Source organism: Phoca vitulina, unplaced genomic scaffold, assembly GCF_004348235.1.
Source record: "Phoca vitulina isolate PV1807 unplaced genomic scaffold, GSC_HSeal_1.0 scaffold8, whole genome shotgun sequence".
Lineage (NCBI taxonomy): Eukaryota > Metazoa > Chordata > Mammalia > Carnivora > Phocidae > Phoca > Phoca vitulina.
Window position 1 is genome coordinate 46,627,116 of NW_022589711.1, and position 25,077 is coordinate 46,652,192.

Here is a 25,077-nt window from a genome sequence, read left to right on the forward strand (position 1 = left end):
CCTGGCTGGCTCAGTCGGAAGAGCATGCGGCTCTTGATCAGGCTTGTGAATTATAGCCCCACGTTGGGTGCAGAGATTTCTTAAAAATTTAAAAAAAAAAAAAGTCTTTAAAAAGAGAAATGCAGGGGCGCCTGGGTGGCTCAGTTGGTTAAGCGTCTGCCTTCGGCTCAGGTCCCATTAACCCGGGGTCCTGGAATCGAGCCCGGCATCGGGCGGGATCCCTGCTCAGCGGGGAGCCTGCTTCTCCCTCCCTCACCTGCTCATGCTCTATCTCTTGCTATCTCTTTCTGTCTCTCAAATAAATAAAATCTTAAAAAACAAAGAGAGAAATGCACAAAACCAATGATGGTTAAGTCAACTGATGGCGAATAAAGTTCACTGTTGACATTACTGGTTCCTCAACACATAATATATTGAAATATTGTCCACAGAATACTCATGAATAATACAATGAATTACCGTAAGCTTTATTTTTATTTTTTTTTTAAGTAACCTCTATCCCCAATGTGGGGCCTAAACTCACAACCCCAAGATGGAGAGTCCCACGCTCCACTGACTGAGCCAGCCAGGTGCCCCTAATTACCATAAACTTTAAACGCCTAATGTTTTCACGCTTTGTAAATGAATCCAATTATAGCTTTTTCTGCTCCATATTTATTTTACCACCTTCAGTTGTAACATACCTTAGTAGGTTGTACTTCAGTTTATACTGAAATAGTGTTTTCTCAGTTTCTTTGCAAATATTCTTTTAAAAAAAAAGCTTTATCAAGATTTAATTCAGCCATCATACAGTGCACCTAAAGTGTATAATTCCATTTTTAAAAATATTTTATTTGAGAGAGAGAGAGCACGCACATGCACATGTGCAAGAGGGGGGAGGGGCAGGGGCAGAGGGACAAGCAGAGTCCCCACTGAGCAGGGAGCCCAACGTGGGGCTCGATCCCAGGATCATGACCTGAGCCGAAGGCAAACGTGTAACCAACTGAGCCACCAGGCGCCCCTCCATTTTGAAAATATTCTTTCCTATAGTTCCACAGAGGCTAATTCTTCAGTCACTTCAAACTTGTCACTGACTCCTTGAATAAACAACAACTGGGTAGTCCCAGTAACATTTATCAATCATCAAGAGCCAGGGAAAGCCACTCAAAGGTATTTGTTAATTGACTATTGATGCTCTTCCCAGTGTCCTCAACTCTCTGAGCAACTGTCTGTTCTTGCTGAAACAGTCTTAAACAGGTGTCTTTCTGGGGCGCCTGGGTGGCTCAGTCAGTTAGGCGTCTGCCTTCGGCTCAGGTCATGATCTCAGGGTTCTGGGATGGAGCCTCGCATTGGGCTGTCCGCTCCGTGGGGAGTCTGCTTGTCCCTCTGCCTCTGTGATCTCTCTTGCTTTCGCTCTCTCTCAAATAAATAATAAAATCTTCAAACAAAGAAACAAAAAACAGGTGTCTTTCCTCTGGACACATTTCTTTAACTGAGGTAATCAAACACAAATTAATTATCTTATCCCTAAGTCACTTTCCTTGCTTAGCTAACAAATGAGCTACTTGGAAACTTGCTTTGATTGCAGCCTCATTTTCATTATTTAACTTTATGAACACATTCTGCTGCAATGAAATATTCCACTTGAAATTTTCTATTTTTTCTGATGGTTACTTTCCTGTGAGTTGGGAATACTGTGATATGTCCTTAGTCTGGTAATAGTAACATAATCTATTATTTTAGCCCACATATCACATCACTGTATAATAAATAATGCTTGGCCATCTAAGTTGGTAACAAAATAATCCATACTGTGATTTAAAAGCATGATATTTGAAATCCATTTTTCTCTTCTTGTTTTGATGTGATGGGTATGCATTGGTAATTTTTTTAAAGATTTTATTTATTTATTTGAGAGAGAGAGATCGCAGGAGCCAGGGGAGGGGCAAAGGGAGAGGGAGAACCAGACTCCCTTCTGAGCAGGGAGCCTGTTGCAGGACTCGATCCCAGGACCCTGAGATCACAACCTGAGCCAAAGGCAGATGCGTAACCGACTGAGCCACCCAGGTGCCCTGCATTGGTAATTAAAAAAAAAAAAATGTCCTGGTAAGACCACACACATGGCGTTTGAAACACCGCTGAGTTCGGATTGCGTCACTGCCATGGGTGTCATGTGCCGGGGAGCAGTGTGAAGTAATGAGATAGCATCTCTGTCTTGACCCCTGGACTCTGCCCTGATAGCATGAAAGCTGCCATAACCAATATGGGAACAAATGTGTGTGTGGCTGTGTGCCAATAAGACTTCATTTGTGGACACCGAAATTTGGATTCCCCATAATTTTCACATTTCATAAAATATGATTTTTTTTTTTTAGTGATTAAAAAATGTAAAAATCACTCTTAGCTTGTAGGTCCCAGAAAAACAGGCAGCTGGCTGAATTTGACCCACGGGATATAGTTTGTTGAATCTGCTCTAGAGTGCAATCAGCCCAATAGGGTTAGGTCCTCCCTCTTCAGGGAAGGAACTCATCCCTGTCCGAAAGCATTCTGAGGATTGACGTAGGGATCGGTGCTCACTTTTAACCACCTAGAAGGACCACAAGACGTGCCCTCCATGAGAATGTCACAAACCACCATCTTCCAGAGCTCTCTCCAGGGACTGAGTTGAATAATACAACACAGCCATTGTCTCCTTTAACTCAACCCTGAGAAGCCAGTTCTATGGGCAAGTTTTACAGACTAATGACTTGGGTCTTAGAGAAATTAAGTAGCAAGGGGTTATGTGACAACCCTGGGACTACATTCCAGCTTTCAAAGGCCATGCTCTACTCACCATACCACACTGTTCTATGTCATCCAGACACCTGTCTACATCTGCCCCACATCCCTGCCCCTGTTCTCCAACTAGGCCCTCTCACAGAATCACTGGCAACTTCTACCTCCACTATGGAGTTCTGCCGTGGTCACTCAACATAGCTGGGCTTGCTGGCCTTGCCCTCTCTCATACGCTTCGGTAGCTCACATATTCTCATGACACATTTTTTTTTTTTTTTAAAGATTTTATTTATTTGTCAGAGAGAGAGAGACAGAGCACAAGCAGGGGGAGAGGCAGAGGCAGAGGGAGAAGCAGGCTCCCCGCTGAGCAAGGAGCCCGATGTGGGACTCGATCCCAGGACCCGGGACCATGACCTGAGCCGAAGGCAGCCGCTTAACTGACTGAGCCACCCAGGTGTCCCATGACACATATTTTTGATGACATGTGCCCTGTTAATCAGAATACACCAGATGCCTAGACAATGAACTCTTATCTCAGCCATCCCATGAACCAGTTACCTAAACTTGGGAAATCTGTCCCTCTCTGATCTTCGGTTTCCTTATCTGCAAAACTAGAGTGGCGGCGGGGGGAGCAATACCATCATTTCCTGAGCTTCTCTCCAGTTTTAACTTTTCATGAGTCAGCTGATTCCCTATCATGGTTTATTACCCATGTGTTGCCACATTCCTTTATTAGTAAGAGTTACAGAAAGTTATTATGCTGATAAATCCAGAGAGTCATTGACCCTGAACCTTGCTTTAAGATATGTGACACAAGAGTCTATTAATAAACATGGCACCTCTGAAATGCCAACTGGTTGGCACATACACAAGGACACTTAAGAACAAATTAACTGAACAAAGAGACCAACTTGATCTTTAGACAAATGCACAAACTGAAGAGGGTAGAGGATGGGAGATGATGGAGTAGGGGGCGGCTGAAATGAAAGCCAATACTACCCAAGTCTATGACGCACCTACCACATGAGTGTTAGCAAAAGGGTGTAGAGGTGGATAGGAGACAGATAAATAAGACTGATGTCGCTGCCATTGAGGAGTTCACAGTCTAGAGGTGGTAACCAAAGGGCTAAAAATAGAAATTGAGGAGGAATAGAAATGCAGGAGTAATTGCAATCAAGTTAAGGGACTTTATGACCTGCCTCTGTGGAGAAGTAGGCTGAGAAAGCTTATTTTATTGTGATGTCTATCAGTTGGGGAACGGAGAGCCTCATGGGACATTAATACTCCCAAGGTTTCATTATTCCTGAAGTTAACCTGACTTAGTTCTTTGGGTGCAAGTGTAGTGTTGACTGGCAAGGGAGTGCAAAGGATGTCCCTCTCCCAATTTTTTGTTTTTCTTTTGTATTATTTCCTCAGTATAAATTCCCAGGAGTAAAATTACTAATTCAAGGGGTAAAAATTTTAAGGCTTTGAGAAATTGTTGCCAAGTTATTTTCTTAAAGATTTACATTAACTTATACCCCTGAAGTTTTCCTCTCATTCAACAGCATGAAGCACTTTCATTTTTATTTTTTTAATTTTTTTTAAAAGATTTTATTTATTTATTTGACAGAGAGAGACACAGCGAGAGAGGGAACACAAGCAGGGGGGAGGGGTAGAGGGAGAGGGAGAAGCAGGCTTCCTGCTGAGCAGGGAGCCCGATGCGGGGCTCGATCCCAGGACACTGGGATCATGACCTGAGCCGAAGGCAGACACCTAATGACTGAGCCACCCAGGAGCCCCGAAGCACTTTCATTTTTCAAAAAGTTGGGCTTGGGGCCCTGGGTGGCTCAGTGGGTCAAGTGTCTAACTCCCAATTTTGGCTCAGGTCATGATCTCAGGGCCATGAGATTGAGCTCCATGCTGGGTGTGGAGCCTGCTTGAGATTCTCTTTCTCTCCTTCTGCCCCACCCCCACCACCACTCCTCTCCCTCTCTAAAAAGAAAAAAAAAATTAGGCTTTCTTTCCTACCACGGTAGGTGAAAAATGATACCTCAGCATTTAAATTCTCGTTTATTTGACCACTATGAGGGTGAACAGACTCCATATATTTGTTAGGTTATTTGTAATTCCTGTTCATGATTTTTTCTCTTGTTTTAAGGGAAGGGCTATTAATAGTGTTCTGATTAAAGTATATGAGCTTTTTACATATTTTATGGATTAAAGCTATTAACCTTGGTCGGCCCTTCATTGTCATCCAGCCTTTCCTGCTTCTAAGTCCAGACCCCAGGCTATAACTCATAGAAAAGTCCTCCAGCCGGTACCCTCCCATCCTGGTGCCACCTGCCAAACAAAACCTTGATTCCAGGTCAACCCTGGCCCCCTTCTTGCTCTATTACCCACTGCTGAGTTCTCCTACAGGGAAATTATTTTATATGAAGATTGCTGCCACCATAATCCCACTGTTCTCAACCTCTGTCCAATACCACCCATGTCCCTAGTCAGTTTCACCCCCCATTCCTCAACCACTACTCCAGATGTTCTCTCCTCCCCTCCTTTCAGTCCCTCCACACAATTGCCTTCACTTTCAGGAGGAGACCTTGTCTTCTTTTTTTTCAATCAAAGTGTAAGTGACATATAACATTGTACTTGTTTTAGGTGTATAATATAATGATTCGATATAGGTTTCTATTGTGAAATGACTACTATAATAAGTGTAATTCACATCCATCCCCACACATAGTTACAAAAATACTTTTTTCTTGTGATGAGAACTTTTAAGATCTACTCTCTTAGCAATGTTCGTGACAATGCCTCTCTTGTTTTAAGGTGATTCTCAACTTCTTTCATAGTTTAGGAGGTTGTAGGAATACGATAACTAATATGAATTTAGTAAAGTTGCAGGATGCAAAATTAATATACAGAAATCTATTGTGTTTCTACACACTAATAATGAAATAGAAAAGGAATTAAGAAAACAATTCCATTTCTAACTGCATTAAAAAGAATAAAATTTAACCAAGGATGTGAATAAAGGAATAAATTTAACCAAGGAAGTGAAAGACCTACACTCTGAAACTATAAGACATTGAGGAAAGAAATTAAAGATGACACAAATAAATGGAAAGATAAACTGTGCTTATGAACTGGAGGAATTAATTTTAGTAAATGTCCATACTACCCAAAGCGATCTACAATCCAATCCCTATCAAAATACCAGTAGTGTTTTTCAACACAAATAGAACAAATCATTCTAAAATTTGTATGGAACCACAAAAGACCCTGAAGAGCTAAAGCAAACATGAGAAAGAAGAACAAAGCCAGAGTATCACAATCCCAGATTTCAAATTACCCTATAAAACTATAGTGATCCAAACAGTATGGTACTGGCACAAAAACAGAGACAGATCAGTGGAACAGAATACAGAGTCTAGAAATCAACCCATGCTTATATAGGCATTTAACCTATGACAAAGGAGGCAAGAATATACCATCGGGAAAGGACAGTCTCCTCAATAAATGGTGCTGAGAAAACTGGACAGCTACATGCAAAAGAATGAAACAGAACCACTTTTTTACACCATACACAAACAAACTCAAAATGGATTAAAGACCTAAATGTGAGCCCTGAAACCACAGAATTTCTAAAAGAAAACATTGGCAATAAACTCTCGGACATCAGCCTTAGCAATATTTTTTTGGATCTGTCTCTCATGCAAGGGCAACAAAAGCAAAAATAAACAATTGAGAGTACATCAAATTAAAAACTTTTGCATAATGAAGGAAACCATTAACAAAATGGAAAGGTAACCTACTGGATAAGAGAAGATATTTGCAAATGATATACCTGATAAGGGGTTAATCTCCAAAATATATAAAGAAGTCATGCAACTCACCACGAAAAAGAAAACAACCAATCTGATTAAAAATTGGGCGGAGGACCTGTCTGAAGAGATATTTTGCCACAGAAGACATACAGATGGCCAAGAGACACATGGAGAATGTTCAACATCACTCATCATCATGGAGCGGCAAATCAAAAATACAGTAAGATATCACCTCACACCAGCCAGAATGACTAGTATCCAAAAGATAAGAAATAACTAATGTTGGTGAGGCTCATAAAGAAAAGGGAACCCTTGTGCACTGTTGGTGGGAATGTGAATTGGTGCGGGCACTATGGAAAACAGTATGGCGGTTCCTCAAAAAATTACAAATAGAACTACCCTACGATCCAGTAAATCCACTTCTAGGTATTTACGTGAAGAAAATGAAAACACTAATTCAAAAAGATACATGCACCCTTATGTTTATTGTAGCATTATTTACAATAGTCAAGATATGGAAGTGATGTATCTATCAATAGATGAATGGATAAAGAAAATAAATATTAGTCATAAAAAATAATGAGATCTTGCCATTTGTGACCACATGAATGGACCTAGAGGGTATTATGCTAAGTGAACTAAGACAGAGAAAGACAAATACCATACAATTTCACTTATATGTAGAATCTAAAAAACAAATGAATAAACCAAGAAAAAATAAGTAGACTCATAAATACAGAGAACTGGTGGTTGGTTGCCAGATGGGAGAGAGGGTGAGGGATGGGCAAAATAGGTGAAGGGGATTAAGAGGTACAGACTTCCAGTTATAAAATAAATAAGTCATGGGGATGAAAAGTACAGCATAGGGAAATAGTCAATGGTATTGTAATAACTTTGTATGGTGATAGATGGTAACTGTACTTATGGTGAGCATTTCATAATGTACATAAATGTTGAATCACTAGGTTATACACCTGAAACTAATACAGTATTTATTGTATGTCAACTATAATTTTTTTTTTTTAAAGATTTTATTTATTTGACAGAGAGAGACACAGCAAGAGAAGGAACACAAGCAGGAGGAGTGGGAGAGGGAGAAGCAGGCTCCCAGCGGAGCAGGGAGCCCGATGCGGGGCTCGATCCCAGGACCCTGGGATCATGACCTGAGCCGAAGGCAGACGCTTAACGACTGAGCCACCCAGGCGCCCCTGTCAACTATAATTTTTAAAAAAAGATTTTAAAAACTATATGAATAATATTTCCCTTTATAATATTTATAGCATGTTTATAATGGCTATATAATCTATTAGGAGGAAAGTGAACATGTACCAATTGAGTTAGATAATTCTAGACATTTAGGTTGTTTCCAATTGCTCACTCTTTTAAATCCTTGAAGAACATCTTTTTGCCCATAACACTTTCCATATGTTGAATTATTCCCTAAGACAAGATTCTGTCAAAGTGGAATGACTGGGTCAATGGAAATCAAATTCTTATGGCTCTTAATAGGTACGGACAGATTTCAGAGGATTTTTTAATTTACTCACCCACCCACAGTCCCTCATGAGAAGGACCTTTCCACCATGTTCTCATTAGCATTAGGTTTTGTTAATTTCAGAGGTGAAAAGAGTTTGATTTGAATCATACCAATCACTAGAGACATAGTTTGGTGAATGAAAGGACTCTGGTCTTTCAGTTCCAGCTTGTCAAGTGATATCGGTCATCCTCGAGCAGGGGCCATGCTAATCTTCCCCGTATTGTTCCAATTTGAGTATATCTGCTGCTGAAGCGAGCACACCAAGTGATATTGGTCAACAAGTGACGCAACCCTTCCAAACGTCAAGTTTCCTTACTTAAACATGGCAATTATGATAATCTAATATGCTTATGGGCGTGAGGATGCAATAAGAACACATACAAGATGCTTGATCCCCAGACAGAGGTAGTCTCCCTTCGTCTTCAGCAGTATGTGAGAATTAATATTTTCTATATCATGGGTCTTCTTGCACTTTCTCCTCTGTCAGTCATCTGTGCATGTCCTTAGCCCATGTATCTATTGGGTTTTTAGTGAGATTTTTTTGTCTGTTTGTTTTTTGTGTTTTAAGTAAGCTCTACACATAATATGGGGCTTGAACTCATGACTCTGAGATCAAGAGTCACATGCTCTACTGACTACACCAGCCAGGCACCCCAGTTTGTTTTTTTTTAAGTAATTTGTATGAGGTTTGGAGCATCAACATATATTAACCTCCTTCCATCATATCTGCTGTAAATCCGTAGTTCTTATTTGCTTTTTAAATATTTTTCTTTATAGGCAGTTTATAGTTTTTATAACAACTCTGTCCCTCTTTTAGCTAAGAATTGAGAGGTCTCTGATAACACTGTTTACATCAAATAAGGGGTCCCTTCTCTGAGATCTTAGAATTTTATGTAAATATATTTCAGTGAATTAGCAGGAACCTGTGGATAAATAAGGAAACAGTTTACCAAAATATTCAAGTGTTCTTGGGATCCTTTTGGTCTTTGGATCGTCAAGCTTTGTAAGGGATACTTAGGAAGTGTTGCTGATAGTGATTGCCCTGTTTGAGGCTGTCCAGCATCTTTGACCACCTTTCCGTATGTGGGGGGTCTCCTCCATCATGAGTCCTGTGTCTCCAAGGTAGAAGTCAAGACCTTGCTTTTGCAGCCTCTCTTGTCTCTGGGATGCAGGCCTATGACTTGGTGCCATATATTGGAGGCACGTGCACAGGACTTGTATTTAGAAGACAGAAGTGAAAGGAAGCAGCACCAGATGGAGTCCACTCTCTGGCTTTGAGGGGCGGCAGAAGCTGAGGTGTCAGCATCCTGCCTGGGGTCCATGTTGGGAGCTGTGGGGTCTGTGCAGAGCAGTGGTGGCAGAAGAGTTGTCTCTGTTGGAGTGCTCCTGCAGGGTGATGTGGCCATTGTTCCTGTCTGGGGATCTTCTGAGTCCCTGCTGGAGTTCTGTGAGCCACCCGATAGCCTTCAAAAAGCCAAACGGAGTGGATGCAAAGCTCTGCAACTAAGAACCCCAACTAATACAGGAGATTGTTACAGTCAGGATTTAAGGCTCTTCTTCTCTCTAGGAAAATAATAATAATAATAATAATGATAATAATGATAATAATAGCACCTACCATCCACTGAGTACCTACAGTATGCCAGGAAGTGTGCTAGGCCATAAGTGCACACGCGTGTGTGTTTGTGTGTCGTGTGTGTACATATACACCCGCACATCACTATATATGGTATACACACATATATTCTTTCAACAATTCCGAAAGTTATATATTATTGTCATCTTATTTTTCATTTTTTATTTATTTTAAAAAAGATTTTATTTATTTATTTGAGAGAGAGTGAGCGTGTGAGCAGGGGGAGGGGCAGAGGGAGAGGCAGAGAATCTCAAGCAGCCTCCACAACCCAGCACGGAGCGCGATGAGGGGCCCAATCCCATGATCCTGAGATCATGACCTGAGCCGAAGCCAAGAGTTGGGATGCTTAACTGAGCCACCCAGGCGCCCCATCATCTTATTTTTTTAATTATTAATTTTATTGTTTTTATTAAAAGGACTCATCCTTGTTAAAATAAATTCAAGCAACATGGAAAAGCATGAAGAAGAAGGGAAAAGCCACCCACAATCCAGTGACTAGTGTCAACATGTGGAGGATGCCATGGGAGACATCTCTGTCCACACAGGTAGACTGATAGAGGGAGAGAGAGTGGGTGGAGGTAGATAGGTGGATAGGTATAATTGTATAAGCTTGACATAATATAGATTCCTTTTTTTCAAATGGAACGAGACATTTAGTTTTTAATTTGAATTAACAGAAGAAAAATCAACTGAGGTAAAAAATGAAATGATTTCTAAACTTAAAAAAATAGTTTCTTTACTATAAGAGATATTATTTCCCAAAACACTCCTTCAAGAGAAATGAAGAAAGTACAGGCATACCTTGAAGGTATTGCAGGTTCAGTTCCAGACCACTGTAATAAAGTGAATATCACAATAAAGTGATTCAAATAGGGGCGCCTGGGTGGCTCAGTTGGTCGGGCAACTGCCTTCGGCTCAGGTCATGATCCTGGGGTCCTGGGATCAAGCCCTGCGTTGGGCTCCCTGCTCAGTGGGGAGCCTGCTTCTCCCTCTCACCCTCTCCCCTCTCATGCTCTCTCTCTCTTTCTCTCTCCCAAATAAATAAATAAAATCTTAAAAAATAAATAAAGTGATTCAAATGGATGTTTTGGTATCCCAGTGCATACAAAAGTTATGTTTACACTATACTCTAATCTGTAAAGTGTGCAATAACATTATACCTAAAAAATGTACATACCTTAATTTAAAAATATGGCATGGCTAACAAATGCTAACCATCATCTGAGCTTTCGGGGAGACATATTTCTGCTGCAGAGGGTCTTGCCTTGATGTTGACGGTTGCTGACTGAGCAGGGTGGTGGCTAATATATCTCTGGCAGCTGTGGCCTTACAAAATGTACTTCTTTTTCTTTTTTTAAAAGATTTTATTTATTGATTTGAGAGAGAAGGGGGAGAGCACAAAGGGAGCAGGAGAGGGAGAGGGAGAGGGAGAAGCAGACTCCCTGCTGAGCAAGAGCCCGATGCGGGGCTCGATCCCAGGACCCTGAGATCATGACCTGAGCTGAAGGCAGATGCTTAATCAACTGAGCCACCCATGTGCCCACAAAATGTATTTTTTAAATTATAAGACTTGAAAATTGAAATTACTCCTTGATCTATGCGCTCAGAATGGATATTGTGTGAGCAGACAAGAAAATGACATGAATCTCCTTGGAGATCTCTATCAGAGCTCTTGGGTGGCCACGTGCATTGACAATGGCAGTCATATTTTGAAAGGAATCTTTTTTCTGAGCAGCAGGTCTCAATGGTAGGCTTAAAATATGCACTAAACCACATTGTAAACAGATGTGTTATCAGCCAGGCTTTGTTGTTCCATTTACAGAGCACAGGGAGAGTAGATTTAGCACAACTCCTAAGGGCCCTGGGATTTTCAGAATGGGAAATGAGCACTGGCTTCAACTTCAAGTCATCAGCCGCATTAGCCCCTAACAAGAGACTCAGTCTGTCCCTTGAAGCTTTGAAGCCAGGCATTGACTTCTCTCCCCTAGCTATGAAGGTCCTCGATGGCATCTTCTTTGAATAGAAGGCTGTGTAGTGTAGCCACCGTCATGGATTATGTGGGCTGGGTCTTCTGGAGGACTTGCTGCAGCTTCTCCATCAGCACCTGCTGCTTCCCCTTACACTTTCATGTTACGGAGACGGCTTCTTTCCTTAAACCTCATGAACCAACTTCTGCTAGCTTCCAACTCTTCTTCTGCAGCTTCCTCACCTCTCTCAGCCTTCATAAAATTGAAGAGAGTTAGGGCCTTGCTGTGGATTAGGCTTTGGTTTAAGGGAGTGTTGTGTCTGGTTTGACCTTCTATCCTGAGCACTAACACTTACTCAGTATCAGTGGTAAGGCTGCTTCACTGTCTTATCATTCATGTGTTCACTGGAGTAGCGCTTTTTATTTCCTTCAAGAACTCTTCCTTTGCATTCACAACTTGGCTAACTGTTTGGTACAAGACGCCTAGTTTTTGGCTTGTCTTAGCTTTTGACATGCCTTCCTCATGAAGCTTAATCATTTCTAGCTTTTGATTTAAAGAGAGACATGTAACTCTTCTTTTCACTTGAAAACTTAGAGGCCATTGTAGGGTTATTAGTTGGCCTAATTTCAATACCGTTGTGTCTCAGGGATTAGGGAGGCCCAAGGAGAGGGAGAGAGATGGGGGGATGGTTGGTCAGCAGAGCATTCAGAACACGCACACTTATCAATCAAGTTGGCTGTCATATGGGCCCAGTTCACAGTGCCCCAAAACAATTACAATAGTAACATCAAAGATCACTGATCACAGATCACCATAACTAACATAATAATGAAAAAGTTTAAAATATTGTGAAAATTGGGGCACCTGGGTGGCTCAGTCTGTTAAGTATCTGTCTTTGGTTTGGGTTGTGGTCCCAGAGTTCTTTTTTTTTTTTTTTTAAGATTTTATTTATTTTTTTGAGAGAGAGAGAGCAAACACACAGAGGGAGAGCAAGATGGAGAGGGAGAAGCAGACTCCCTGCCAAGCAGGGAGCCTGACACGGGACTCGATCCTAGGACCCTGAGATCATGACCTGAGCTGAAGGCAGACGTGTAACTGACTGAGCCACCCAGGTGCCCCCGTGGTCCCAGAGTTCTGGGATCGAGCCCCACATGGGGCTCCCTGCTTGGTGGAGAGTCTGCTTCTCCCTCTCCCTCTGTCCCTCCCCAACTCGCCCCCACTTGTTCTCTCTCTCATTCAAATAAGTAAAAATAAAATCTTTAAAATATTGTGAAAATTACCAAAATGTGACAGAGACATGAAGTGAGCAAATGCTGTTGGGAAAATGTTGCCTATAGACTTGCTCGATGCAGGACTGTCACAAACCTTCAGTTTGTAAAAAAAACACAGTATCTGTGGGGCACCTGGGTGGCTTAGTCAGTTGAGCTTCCAACTCAGGAAGGTTTTCAGCTCAGGTCATGATCTGGGGGGGGGCAGGGGTGGGTGGTGGTGGTGAGATCAAGCCCCATGTCAGGCTTGGCACAGGGGCGAGGAGCCTGCTAAAGATTCTCTTTCTTCCTCTGCCCCTCTCTTTCTTTCTTTCTTTTTTTCTTTCTTTCTTTCTTCTTTCTTTTTTTTTTTTTTAATTTTATTTATTTATTTGACAGAGAGAGAGATAGCAAGAGCAGGAACACAAGCAGAGGGAGTGGAAGAGGGAGAGGGAGAAGCAGGCCTCCCGCTGAGCAGGGAGCCCGATGTGGGGCTCGAACCCAGGACCCCAGGATCATGACCTGAGCTGAAGGCAGACACTTAAGGACTGAGCCACCCAGGCGTCCCTGCACCCTCCCTTTCTCCCCTGCTCCCCACTTGTGCTCTCTCTCTCTCAACAAAAATGCAGTATCTGAAATGTACAATAAAGCGAAGTGCAATAAAATGAGGTATGCCTGTATTGTGAAAACCCATAAAATATAGTATTTTTAAAAACTTATTATTTAACTTCAAACAGTATGGATTAATCTACCTGCTACGAAAACTAAGGGAGAGAGCATCCCATTCTCCCACACTTCCTGTTTTGGTTACTTACATTATTTTTACTTTGTCAGGGTTTTGTAACATTTCTATTCTATTCCTAAATTTTAATTCTTTTTCTTCAGTCTTAGTTTTAAGCTAAACAGTTTCAATACTTAACCTCGTGGCTTCTCCATTCCTGTATTCAATATTTTGATTTTTCTCTTGGCTGGCAGGACTTCACTATGGAGTAATTTTTCTTGGGTGCTGGGTTCCCTAAAATCTTTTCTTTTAGACAATCTCTGCCTATTGCTTTCATGATGAAATGAATAACTCTGTAGATATTGCTTCATTGCCCTCAAGCTTTACATGTTGCTGTGAAGTCTGAGACCACCTCGACTCTGTCCTTTTGAAGGGGACTTCCTTTTCATACTTGACACTAACTTAGTTTTAAAAAAGGGAAAAAACCGGGGCGCCTGGGTGGCTCAGTCGTTAGGCGTCTGCCTTCGGCTCAGGTCATGATCCCAGGGTCCTGGGATCGAGCCCCGCATCGGGCTCCCTGCTCCGCGGGAAGCCTGCTTCTCCCTCTCCCACTCCCCCTGCTTGTGTTCCTCTCTCACTGTGTCTCTCTCTGTCAAATAAATAAAATCTTTAAAAAAAAATAAAATAAAATAAAAATAAAAAAAAAAAAAAGGGAAAAAACCAATGACAACTACTATGTGAGGGATGCGATGCTTTGTCAAGGGCCTATCCTATTGAGTAGCTCATCTGAGCCCAGGAGTTGTATCCACATCTCTCTCCGAGGCCTGTGCTCTTCTAAGCACTGCACGACTTTGCACAACTACCAGGGGCAACAGGAAACTTTGGGAAGAGTAACTTGGCCTCATAGGGCCTCAATGTCCTCTTTCATAAAATGGCCCAGATGGACCATGTCAGTGGTTCTCAGCTTCAAAGGTGTTAAACAACAACAACAACAACTAGTGATATGTCCCAAACTAGTGATGTGGGCACACACACACACACACACACACACACACACACACACAAAGGAAGGAAGGAAGGAAAGAAGGAAGGAAGGGAGGGAGGGGAGGAAGAAGGAAGAAAGAACTACCATCTGCTATTAATATCGTTTCATAAAATAAAGGACATTTTTATAACTAAAAAAAAGTAGAAAAGACAGTATCTCTTAAAGATATTGCATTTAAATTGAATAAATTTAACTTTTTGAGAAACTGACCACTTATTTCATGCATTTGGCCTCAGCCCAGCCATGACTTCTCCCTGGCCCAGCCCCTCTCCAAGGGAAGGTTTTGTAAATCACGGGCCAGGATGACCTCACTGTCTTGCTCTCCAGGTCGCATATTCTAGGATTCTGTGAGCAAAGGTGCACCTGTTCTTGCTTTCCCAGGTTATGATCCCAGTCCCTTGGTCCCTTGGTCTTTACAAAGGAATCAGTCTCAATGTGAAATGTGAACCAACCAATAACAAAGTAAGGAAGAAGATATTCTATGGTTGGGGTGATGGTGTGGAGAGACAAGAAAGACAGATCTTGTTCCTCAATTTCCCTAGTCATCACTGGGCTAAATATAGATCAAGTTCCCCATGGAGTATAACATTATAGCATATTGCTCAAAATAACTTTTGTCTTCTTGATTTCATAGTGATAATGCCTTACAATGGGACTTGGCAACCGTGAAGTAAGCAGGAGGGAAAGACAGAGGAACTAATATTCTAGTTTTATATAAACAAGCATGCCTACCAGGGAGCCTGGAACACACATCTGTTCAATGTTGGCTTCATCCCAGGCTAGAGCTAAATGATGCATCCTATTGTTTAGATACAGTTAGAGACATCCTATCATTTAATCTCTCCACATACCTCTGAATTAGGATCTCATTATTTCTATTTTATAGGGGAGGAAGTTAATGATCAGAATAATAAAGAAATTCATCAGGATCACACAGCTAGGGATGCCTGGGTGGCTCAGTCGTTAAGCGTCTGCCTTCAGCTCAGGTCATGATCCCGGGGTCCTGGGATGGAGTCCTGGGCTGGGCTCCCTGCTCAGCTGGCGGGGGGGGGGGGGGGGGGGGGGGGGAGCGGGGGTGGGTGGGGGGGATCTGCTTCTCCCTCTGCCCTTCCCCCCATTTGTGCTCCCTCTCTCTCTCAAATACATAAATAAAATCTTTAAAAAAAAAAAAGATCTCATAGGTAATAAGCTCTTTCAAACCTAGGTCATTCTGGCTCAAAACTCACTCATATCACAAAGCCTCAAGCAGCAGGCTCAGAAAACATTAGCCACTATTGAATGTTTCCAATGTGACTTCTTGTTAAAAACAACAACAACAACAACAAAAAACCCAACCAAACAAATTGAAAGAATTTCAATGATAATCGTAAATGTTCCATGGCATTGAACTAGGAACCAAGCAATTCATACAAGCTACAGTTAAACTAGTGTTAATTAGAGTGCTGCACTAGTCAGGATGGACCAAGTAATGCCGCAGCAGGTGACTCCTGAATCTCAGCGCCTTCACAAAACAACAGGACATTTCCAAGCCCAGAGAGCCAGGGTCCCAGGCCAACAGTAGTGGCTCAGTCTCAACATGTATGTCCATGATTGCAGAGGCAAGAGAAGTGAACCTCACACACCGGCTCTTAAAGTGTCAGCCGGAAGGGACACATTTCACTTTAATTCACATTTCTTTGGCCAAAGCAAGTCCCGTGGCCATATTTCACAAGAGGTGGGGAAGTGCATCCTATCTTGTGCCTGGAAGGAGGAAAGCTGGAAATTTTTTCAGTGAACCACAGAAATCCTCCTCCCACCTCTAGGTAACCACTCCTCTGTTTTCTGTCCCCACAGTTTTGTCTCTTCCAGAATGTAATATAGATGGAATCACACAGTGTGAAGGCTTTTCTCTCTGGCTCTTTTCACTTTGCACATGGTTCTGAGACTCCAGCATGGGGCTACCTACTGCAGTGGTTTGTTCCTTTTCTTGGCTGAGTACTAGTCCATTGTACCGTTGTTCCCCAGCTCATCAGGTGAAGGGCTTCCTAGCGCATCTTTAAAGTGTTTCCTCTACACGTGCCTGCTTGGGCTTTGCTACAAGAGATCTTTGCTAAGGGTTCCTGTTCAGTTCCGCGTCACAGCCGTGCACATGCTTGCTCTCAGGGAGTCACCAGCCTGCAGCTCCTAGAGTGACAAAGTCCCTAGGACCTTCAACTTCAGTGTATTTCTTCTATTGCAAGGTTCATCTTCTCACTTACTCACTCATTCTGTTTTGTTCAACAGGACAGTCTTAATTCCCACCCTTACAGATTTACAGTTTTGTGCTCATTAAATCCTTTGCAATATGGGGAGCAGGAAGAGGGGAGGGGAGGGGAAGTGATAGGAACACTTTGACAGCAAGTCCAAGGTCTTTGGGACCAGTTACTAGTGAATCAGCATTGAGATAACATATTAATTCTGCAATTGTCTTTCTTTTGGTGACCGGAGTACCCTCCTGAAGAGAACCGGTATGTTCTCTTTGGGTTGCGTTTCTTTGTAGTTCACAGAGTGTTCTCACGTGATTCTCCCTTTGAATCCTCACAGCAACTCTGCAAGGCAATAATTATTATCCCTGTGTCAGGGATCAGGACTCCGAGGCTCAGAGAGCTGAGCAGCCACTTTGGCCTGACATCATGATCTGGGAAGAACAGCCATGAAATTTACAGAATGTGTTGTACCAGCGGTCAGAGCCCAGGGCTTCCAGTGGTGCTGTAAGTTTTTATGAGGTCAGTAAAAATCAATAAATATCTTTATTCTTGGCATCTCTCTCGCTTTTCAAAGATTTGATTTGATTTGATTTGATTTATTTATTTATTTATTTATTTATTTATGAATGAGAGAGCTCGCATGTGCGAGTGGGAGGAGGGGCAGAGGGGAAAGGAGAGAGAATCTTAAGCTGACTCCATGCTGAGTGTGAGCCCAACACAGAACTCGATGTTGCAGCCCTGAGATCATGACCTGAGTCAAAATCAAGAGTTGGGACGCTTAACTGACTGAGCCACCCAGGCGCCCCTGGCATCTGTCTTCTCTCTTTCTGAAGTTCATGCTCGCTGTGTCAGATGGTTGCATGATGCCACAACCCAGGTATGGGGATTCAGAGCTGTCTTGGCCATCCAGTATCCAATACAGAAGGACTCTGGTCTATGCCCCTTATCTTTTGTCACTTCCCAAGCAACTGGAACAACTCAGTGTGCATTGATGATGTCCTTTAAGCCCAAGGGTCTAAAAATATTTTTTAGATCTTTACTTACTGGAGAATCAAATCCGGTCAGATGCACAAGTAGGACAAGCACTCTGGCCAGCTTGTCAGCGGATAGCAGTAGACCCGCTTTTAGGCCCTAACAGATTCCAGGGGTGAGTGGGTCTGGAAATGCTGTGATGGCTAGCTGAGGTGGGTAGGAAAAAGAGAGGGCTCAGTCCTGGGGTCCTGCTGAGATTTCCGTTGGGGAGCCGGGTCAGGAGAGGAGAGTGTTGCTGGTCATCTCCATTCCAGGCTGTCTGATGGGCTGCAACCCTGATCTAATGTGCCCAAAGTTCACCTTCAGGCGCCAAGTTGACATGATTAGCCTCTCCAAGTGACCAAGGTTTCTGTCATAAAGCGTCTGAGAGGCTCACCCATCCCTGCCATGAAAGGCACTGAAGGAAGCAAATCATTAATGAACATCCATCTAGCCAGACAGCCGCATTCACTGGCCAGCGCAAGTGGAAGGCTCAGGGCCCGCTGTCTGAAAGTTCCACGGATTCTCCCTGCCATGGAGCACAGACATGCTTCCCGCCCTCCCTTCCAAGGTGGTTGGGGGGCGGCATTCAGGAGGAAATGCTGAACATCTGAACTGGTTATCTATGCTCTCTAATCCATAGAAAGGAAACAAAAGCAGTTGTTAGACCTGAATTAGGCTTTTTATCATTTAGGTCAGTTTGTCTGTCCATCCATCCATCATCAAAAGTATATTTCTTCACTGTGCTGGGCACTGAGGATCCAGAAATGACTCAATCCATATATTTGCCACACAAGAGTTCCCTGTACGGTTCCATTGTTAACTCATGAAAGGTAACCTGCTGCACTCTGTTTGCTTGTTATTATGAGAAAAACACAATGAAAATGATATTCATTTTATTGCATCATTTACTGACTAGAACGCCAGACTTAAAGTAGATATAAGTATAAAAATAACCAAATTCTTACAAATAATACTTTGCTGCTACAGTACTGAATAATTAGTGGAGGTGGCAATTATAATACAACTTTAAATAACATTCTCATAATGGTTTTAACACAATCAACCAGGGGCTAAGGTTTAAAGGTTTGCAAAAAGAAATTCGGGACAATGTGAAAACTCAAGAAGCTCATATTCCAGCTACATGCTTCACTTAACCATAAGTCCAGCAACACAAACATTAACAAAACTCACAGCAACCCATAATGAAAGACCTTCTTTTTTTGAAGAAACAGGCCAAGGTAATACAGAAATCTGGGTTAGTTTCGCATAGACTGGTTCCATCCCACCCCTGTCCAGTCCCATCCTTCCTAGGCAAGAACTCTGCATCTGCATTCCATGTCCAAAAAAAAAAAAAAAGATAAAACCAGAATCTATTAGGCAAATCCTTTGAAATGTCCTCTTAAAAAATGCGGAGGGGACAAAGCTGGTTAAGATCTCTCTTTATAGATCTAAATTGTCCCCTTGGGTTTCACAGGCTTTTTTGTGAGCAGTTGATACCAAACAGGATGGATTATAACACTATTGAAAAGATACTTTAGCACAACAAATTAACTGGCATTTAATACTTTAATATTTCTAGTCTTTTAACCAGTCTCCTTCTCTGGGGATTTCAGAAAAAAAAAAAGAACACATACTCAAAAGACAACTCTACAAAACCCTATCTGTTTCCAAAAATGCACATAAGAACCTCAGAATGATGTTTTGTCAAGAAGGAGGAAATGACATGTCCCTCCTAATCCCGAAAAAGTCTTCACATAAAAAAAATATCTCTGACATTAAGGGCAGTTTTAAAGAAGACAGAAAATACTGAAATACTGAACCTTGCATTCTTCCTGTCTCCAAAGAAGTGCCTAGTTTTGAAATCAGGGTAAGTATCTTAGAACGATGGGTCAGAACCCGACTTTGGGGCATGCTAGGCTAAACTAAGTCAGGAGCAACTAGAATGCTCGGCTTTAGCTTCTTCAGGCAAAGTTCCCCAGCCTACCAGGCACCTGGGCACTTGGCCAGTGGGCAAGATGGCTTCATGGAGACCCCACAAAGCCACATGTGAGGAATGACCCTAATGTGCCTGCTCTGGGAACTTCCACATCTGAATAAATATCATCCTTCAAAACATTTTCTTGGGCAGCCATCCAGCCTTGTACTGCAAAGATGCTGCCCTTCTGCTGGGACCAACTTTAAGAATTACATCTTCGAGAACTTAATAGTCACATCTTTGTTTATAATTCCAAATGCTAGCAGCCAGCTTGATTACACTATCCATTCAACAAATTTGGCTCTAAATGACTTAGCTGCTTCTGAAAATAAATTTTCGTCAAAGGAGGAAGATTTGTCAGCATTTAAGACATTCAACTGAATATGATCATGACTCTGATCACGTTCACAAAAATATGCTTCTAATACAAGGCAAAGCAGCCCTCAGATGGGCATCTAAGTCTGGCTGCGTTTGTCAAAAACCCAGGTCATCACCTCACCCTTCCTACACCCAAAGCCACGTACCAGTACACTTCTCGCTAAACACAAGCCACTCTTCTCTTAATGATGACCTCACGTGTCCAAAAAATAGATGCAATTATATGCAATGAACCCAAAAGGACCTTTTCAAAAAGGATTCATTTTTTTTTGCATTTCATATCATTAGTTCAGTTAATGCTTAATAATATTAAGGTTCTTAAAAAAAAAGTATTTTGTAAGCCCACTCTCTCCTGCCCTCTTTGACATGTCAGGTCCATTTGGATGGTGAAGCATTCACCAGGAAGGCAAGAAAGGGAGAAGGGTTTGAGTCCTGGCTCTCTAAGGCAAGATATTCATCCTCTCTGAAAGTTCACGTGTGCAAGAAACGGACACTCTCATGCACACTTCACCAGGGTGTGGTGAGGCCAAGGACCCTGCACAGAGCCTGGTCATGCGGGGGAACACCAGAGATTCTGGTCGCGACAGGTAGACTTCATCAATGGTCTTTAGGGCCCTGGGCTGGCTCATGGGGCCGAGAGGAAAAGAGGAGAAAGAAGACTCCCTGGAGCTTAAACAAAACCCACAGTGGCTGGGAAGCTGGCAGGGAACCCCGGTCTGCTCTGAGTCACGGTGTGGTGCCGCCGCATGCCACAGGACACATGGCTTCCGTTCGGCCCCGCCAGGCCCTCCAGAAGTTGAAGGCTCTCATGAGCAGTTAAGTGTCCCTTTTCCCTTCCACCTTCCCCTAGCTGTGGGGCCCCAACGAGGCAGGACTGTGGTATTCCTGTGGCCACGAGTCACACATTCCAGGTGCAGGGGCTGACATGGAGCACCTGTGCCGGAAGTGAGAGCTTCTGCTTCCCAGGGGTGCACCCAGCCCTGTCCCTCCAGTCCAGAGGCTGCTGCTGTCCTCCTGGATGTTTGCCCTCGGCCCAGACAGGGCCCTTTGGGAGGTATTAACCCCAGACAGGGGTGCAGCCAGCCTCCCCTATCCTCACTCAGGGTGGGCAGCTAAAGTGTAACTGGGTAACGGTCACGCTGTTTTCATGCCTTCTTAGACCCTCCTGCTCTTGAGATGTCCGTTTCCCAACCCCACAGCCTCCTAGAAGTGAGATACATTTGAACGTAACATTGTCGGGGGCCTCCTTTTTTCACAGTAAAAGAAAAACAACATTCTTAATCCACTTCACATGCACAAAACCTACTCAAAGGGAAGCATTCCCGGAACTCACAAGACACTCTTTTCTGGACTTTGGGATTCTTCTCAAGAATGCTTTTGAGACAGCACACTTCATTTTGTGTAGCTTATAGCTTCTGGTCCTGACACAGGAGATGATCTCTCAGCTGAGATAGCATCTGACACCTTTAGCTGAGTATGCTTGGGAACAGCCCCCCCCCCCCCCCCCCACCGTGGCTCTGGGTTCTGGGGATGAGCAAGGATCTGCACCAAGAGCCAGGAAGCGAGGCCACCTCATGAGGGAGCCAGGTCTGTTGGCTAGGGTGAGCGGAGGGCAGGGGCTCGGAGCTCTCCACGTAGAGGTGAGACCAGAGGCCGTGTGCTTCCCCAGAGAGCTGCAAGACCCAAAGATTTCAGAAAGGTGATGCTCTGAAATTTGAAGTTGGCATCCGCTGACAAAAACAGAATTTGTATCTCAGGAGATGAGTCCAATGTAATGACTAAAAAGCATCACACCCGACTTGTGTTCCTGCAGCAGCAGGCTGATGGTGGCTCGTGGAGACCATGGGACACAGGAGTTGACACTTAAAACTCTAAGGACTAGGATTACAGAACAGTAAGGGTGAGATACACTCTGAAGAGATAAAAAGAGAACTCTGAAGAAACAACCATGCCCAGGACAGAACTGTCCCCAAAGGCTAGACCGCTTCCAGAAATGTGGGTGCCCCTGAGCTCCAAGCTTCCGGGTGGGAACAATTCTTTACCACTGTGTTCTACTTCATCCCAAACCAGGATGTGTCAAAAGCACATGGCGGGAATAATCGCAGTTCCACAAATAGCAGGTAAAGACACCGTGCCCTGGGGATGCCCCCCTACCCCACAGGACCCATGTCACAGGCATAATAAATAAGACATGTGGCATTTCCTTCCCAAAGGCAAACTCTCAACTCCTTAACTGGCCGGAAGTCTTTCGTTCTCCAATGCTGACTTAAATTACGTTTCTGGAGGGAACTCGGCAGTAGTATAAAGGGGGACAAATTACTGCATGAGAGAAAATAAGTTATCTCTTCAGTGAATAAACAGCTCTGGGCCGTTGGGTGAAAGTGGACACTGAGTTTGTGGACAAGATGCGGGATAGGATCACAGAAGCGGCCCCAGGAGGGAAGCAGACTCACGGCCGTGTGGCTCTGTCCCAGCTCTCGGGTCTTCCTCAGGAACCCGCACGGCTTCCCAAAGCGCGGGGGTTTCAGGACGCGGAACGTGCCCGGTCAGCCCAGTCCTCTAGCCACATCCCACTGCTTCTGCTTCGGCGGTGGAATAGCCGCTCGGGCCCAGGCTGCATTCAGCTTCCCATTTCTACTGCACAGACACGGCAGCTTCGGCCTGGGGGGGGGGGGGCGCACTCCCCTGGACCGGCACTGGGCGATGCCCTCAGGGATGAGAAGCGCCCCACGGCCTGCGGCTCTGTGACCCTCCGGGCCTCCTCCCCCCAGGGCCCCGAGCCCGGCGCTGCCTGCCTGGCCTCACTTACGGGCAGCGGGAGGCCTCTAATTAAAAGCAAATGCAACTTGTTTTGCCCTGATGCGGACTTACTTGAAAAAGTGAGAATTAACTGCAGAGGGAAAAAATAATCTTAAATAAATGTCACCTTGACTAAAAAATGGAGTGTGTGCTATGCCTCCCACATTTCAGTTCCTCATTTTGAGGGTTGGCTTGGAAACTGCAGAAGACCTAGAACCTGCTAAAATGCTCTATGCTCACCCGCAGCGTCTCCAAACCTTAGTGGTATGCTCATCATCATCGTCTGTTGTTTAGCACGGAGATACCGGGCAGGAAAACAACGAAAGAGCCTGTATTTTGCGGTAAATTAATCACCAGATCGAGGCCTATGGGAGTGTCTGAGGAAAAGAGGCCTTCTTTTTGGAACAGTCTTGGAAAAAATCCGAAAGGAGACCTCCCTATCCAATTTACTAAAGTGCAAACTAAGGAAAGACTGGGTCCTGGCGAAGGCGCCCGACGACGTGCCCTGGCTACGAGTCAGCCCGGGGGCGGCTACGGCACTCAGAGACTCCCGGTACTGGCCCACGTTCACGTTCACAGTAAGGGCGAAGGTGCCCAAGGAGCGGCCCTCAGTTCCACGTCCCGGATCCATCTGTGCCCTTCCCCTGCGGTCACGCCCCTCACGCCTGTCCCGCTTCCCGCTTGCCACTGGAGTGTGGCTCCAAGAGTCCTGGGGGCAGCCGGTGAGCACGCTCCCCCCTGCTGCAGTCCTCTGAGCGGCTGAGGGCCCAAAACTCGCTCAGAGTGCTGGGCCCTCCCTCTGTCTTCCGCACTTAGAAGTAGTCTCTTCTCCTGCTCTCATCACTGATGAAAGATGGGTTATACTGTCCAGGGAAAATGCACGAGTGCCGTGACCCCGGCAGTCCAGTGTAGGCCGGGTAGAGTCCATTGCGTTCAAGTTCAGGATTCCTTACACTTGTGGGCTGGTGGCCAGAGAGAAAAGAAGAAAAGTCCATTTATTATTCGTGGATTTAAATTTAATGGTTTTTTCTTTGAAAAAAACAAAGAAAAAAGAATGCTATGTTTTAATAAACCTAAGACAGAGCCAGCTAACCAGAGCGGAGCAGGGGCTAACCTAGAAGTCGGGATCTCCCAGGCCCTCTCTCCGTGCAGCCTGGGATACCTTTGCTCATATTTTCAAAGGAGATCTAAAAAAAAAAAAAAACGATCAAGGACAGCCCACCAACATAGGAACAGACCCGGGCTAATTATCCTAATTATCATCAAGATTAATTATTACCTGATTATCTTGACTGTAAAAAAAAAAAGTGTCTTTCCCTGTGGAGTACTATGGCTTTAAATCCTCTCTGGCATTTAGCAGAACACCAATGTCCCTGCCACGAACGGGGAACTGACTTTTACAAGGACATAGGACCACGTGTCAAAGGTGGAGTTCGGACCCCAGAGCGAGAGGCCACCAGCGATTGGCAGCCGTCTCCGACCAGATCCCGGCCTAGCCCATCATGACTACCTAGCTGATGCGCAAACGCAGCTCGCAGGGAATGACACGGCTACCTTGAGGAGGCCCTCAGTGAGGCCCACCGGGAGAAAATGCTTGCCTGGCAGAAATAAGACACTGGAGACAGCATATAATGAACGTGGATCCTAGGAGTGCCCAAGGTACACCTGAGGCCACTGTGAGGGACAGCCTTCTCACAGGGGGGCAGCTTCATGCCCTAAGCATAGGCTCTGCTTCTATGCACTGCTCAGCCCATTTCTGAAAGGAAGATGGGGCTGGTTTAAGTTCTTGATTATTTCTACTTAAGGCAACTCTTGGGCTAACTCCATGGAAACACGGTGCGGTTGGTCCTCCGACGCCACGGGTCTGTCTGTCCCTATGTGACCCCGCCAGGCGCGGGGGAGGGGTCCCTAGCGAACGGTGTGGGGGTACGAGCACACGTGCTCACGCAGCAGGCCCTGCCCCTGCAGATACC

At 44.1% G+C, this 25,077-nt stretch overlaps 2 protein-coding genes and 1 non-coding gene across 3 annotated transcripts in view; all 3 read right to left on the reverse strand.

The window, feature by feature from the left end:
- The window catches only part of MUC13 (mucin 13, cell surface associated), a 55,242-nt gene extending 31,507 nt beyond the window's left edge, over positions 1-23,735 (reverse strand). The window contains exon 1 of the mRNA XM_032406252.1: positions 23,618-23,735. Within this exon, the coding sequence (XP_032262143.1) occupies positions 23,618-23,735 (118 nt within the window). The remainder of the gene's footprint in view (positions 1-23,617) is intronic.
- LOC116634169 lies at positions 8,251-8,352 on the reverse strand. The gene has a single exon (XR_004299881.1). It is a non-coding gene; the product is annotated as a U6 spliceosomal RNA (small nuclear RNA).
- Positions 17,665-25,077, reverse strand: part of HEG1 (heart development protein with EGF like domains 1) — a 58,993-nt gene continuing 51,580 nt past the window's right edge. The window contains exon 17 of the mRNA XM_032406743.1: positions 17,665-24,066. Within this exon, the coding sequence (XP_032262634.1) occupies positions 23,917-24,066 (150 nt within the window). The 3' untranslated portion in view covers positions 17,665-23,916. The remainder of the gene's footprint in view (positions 24,067-25,077) is intronic.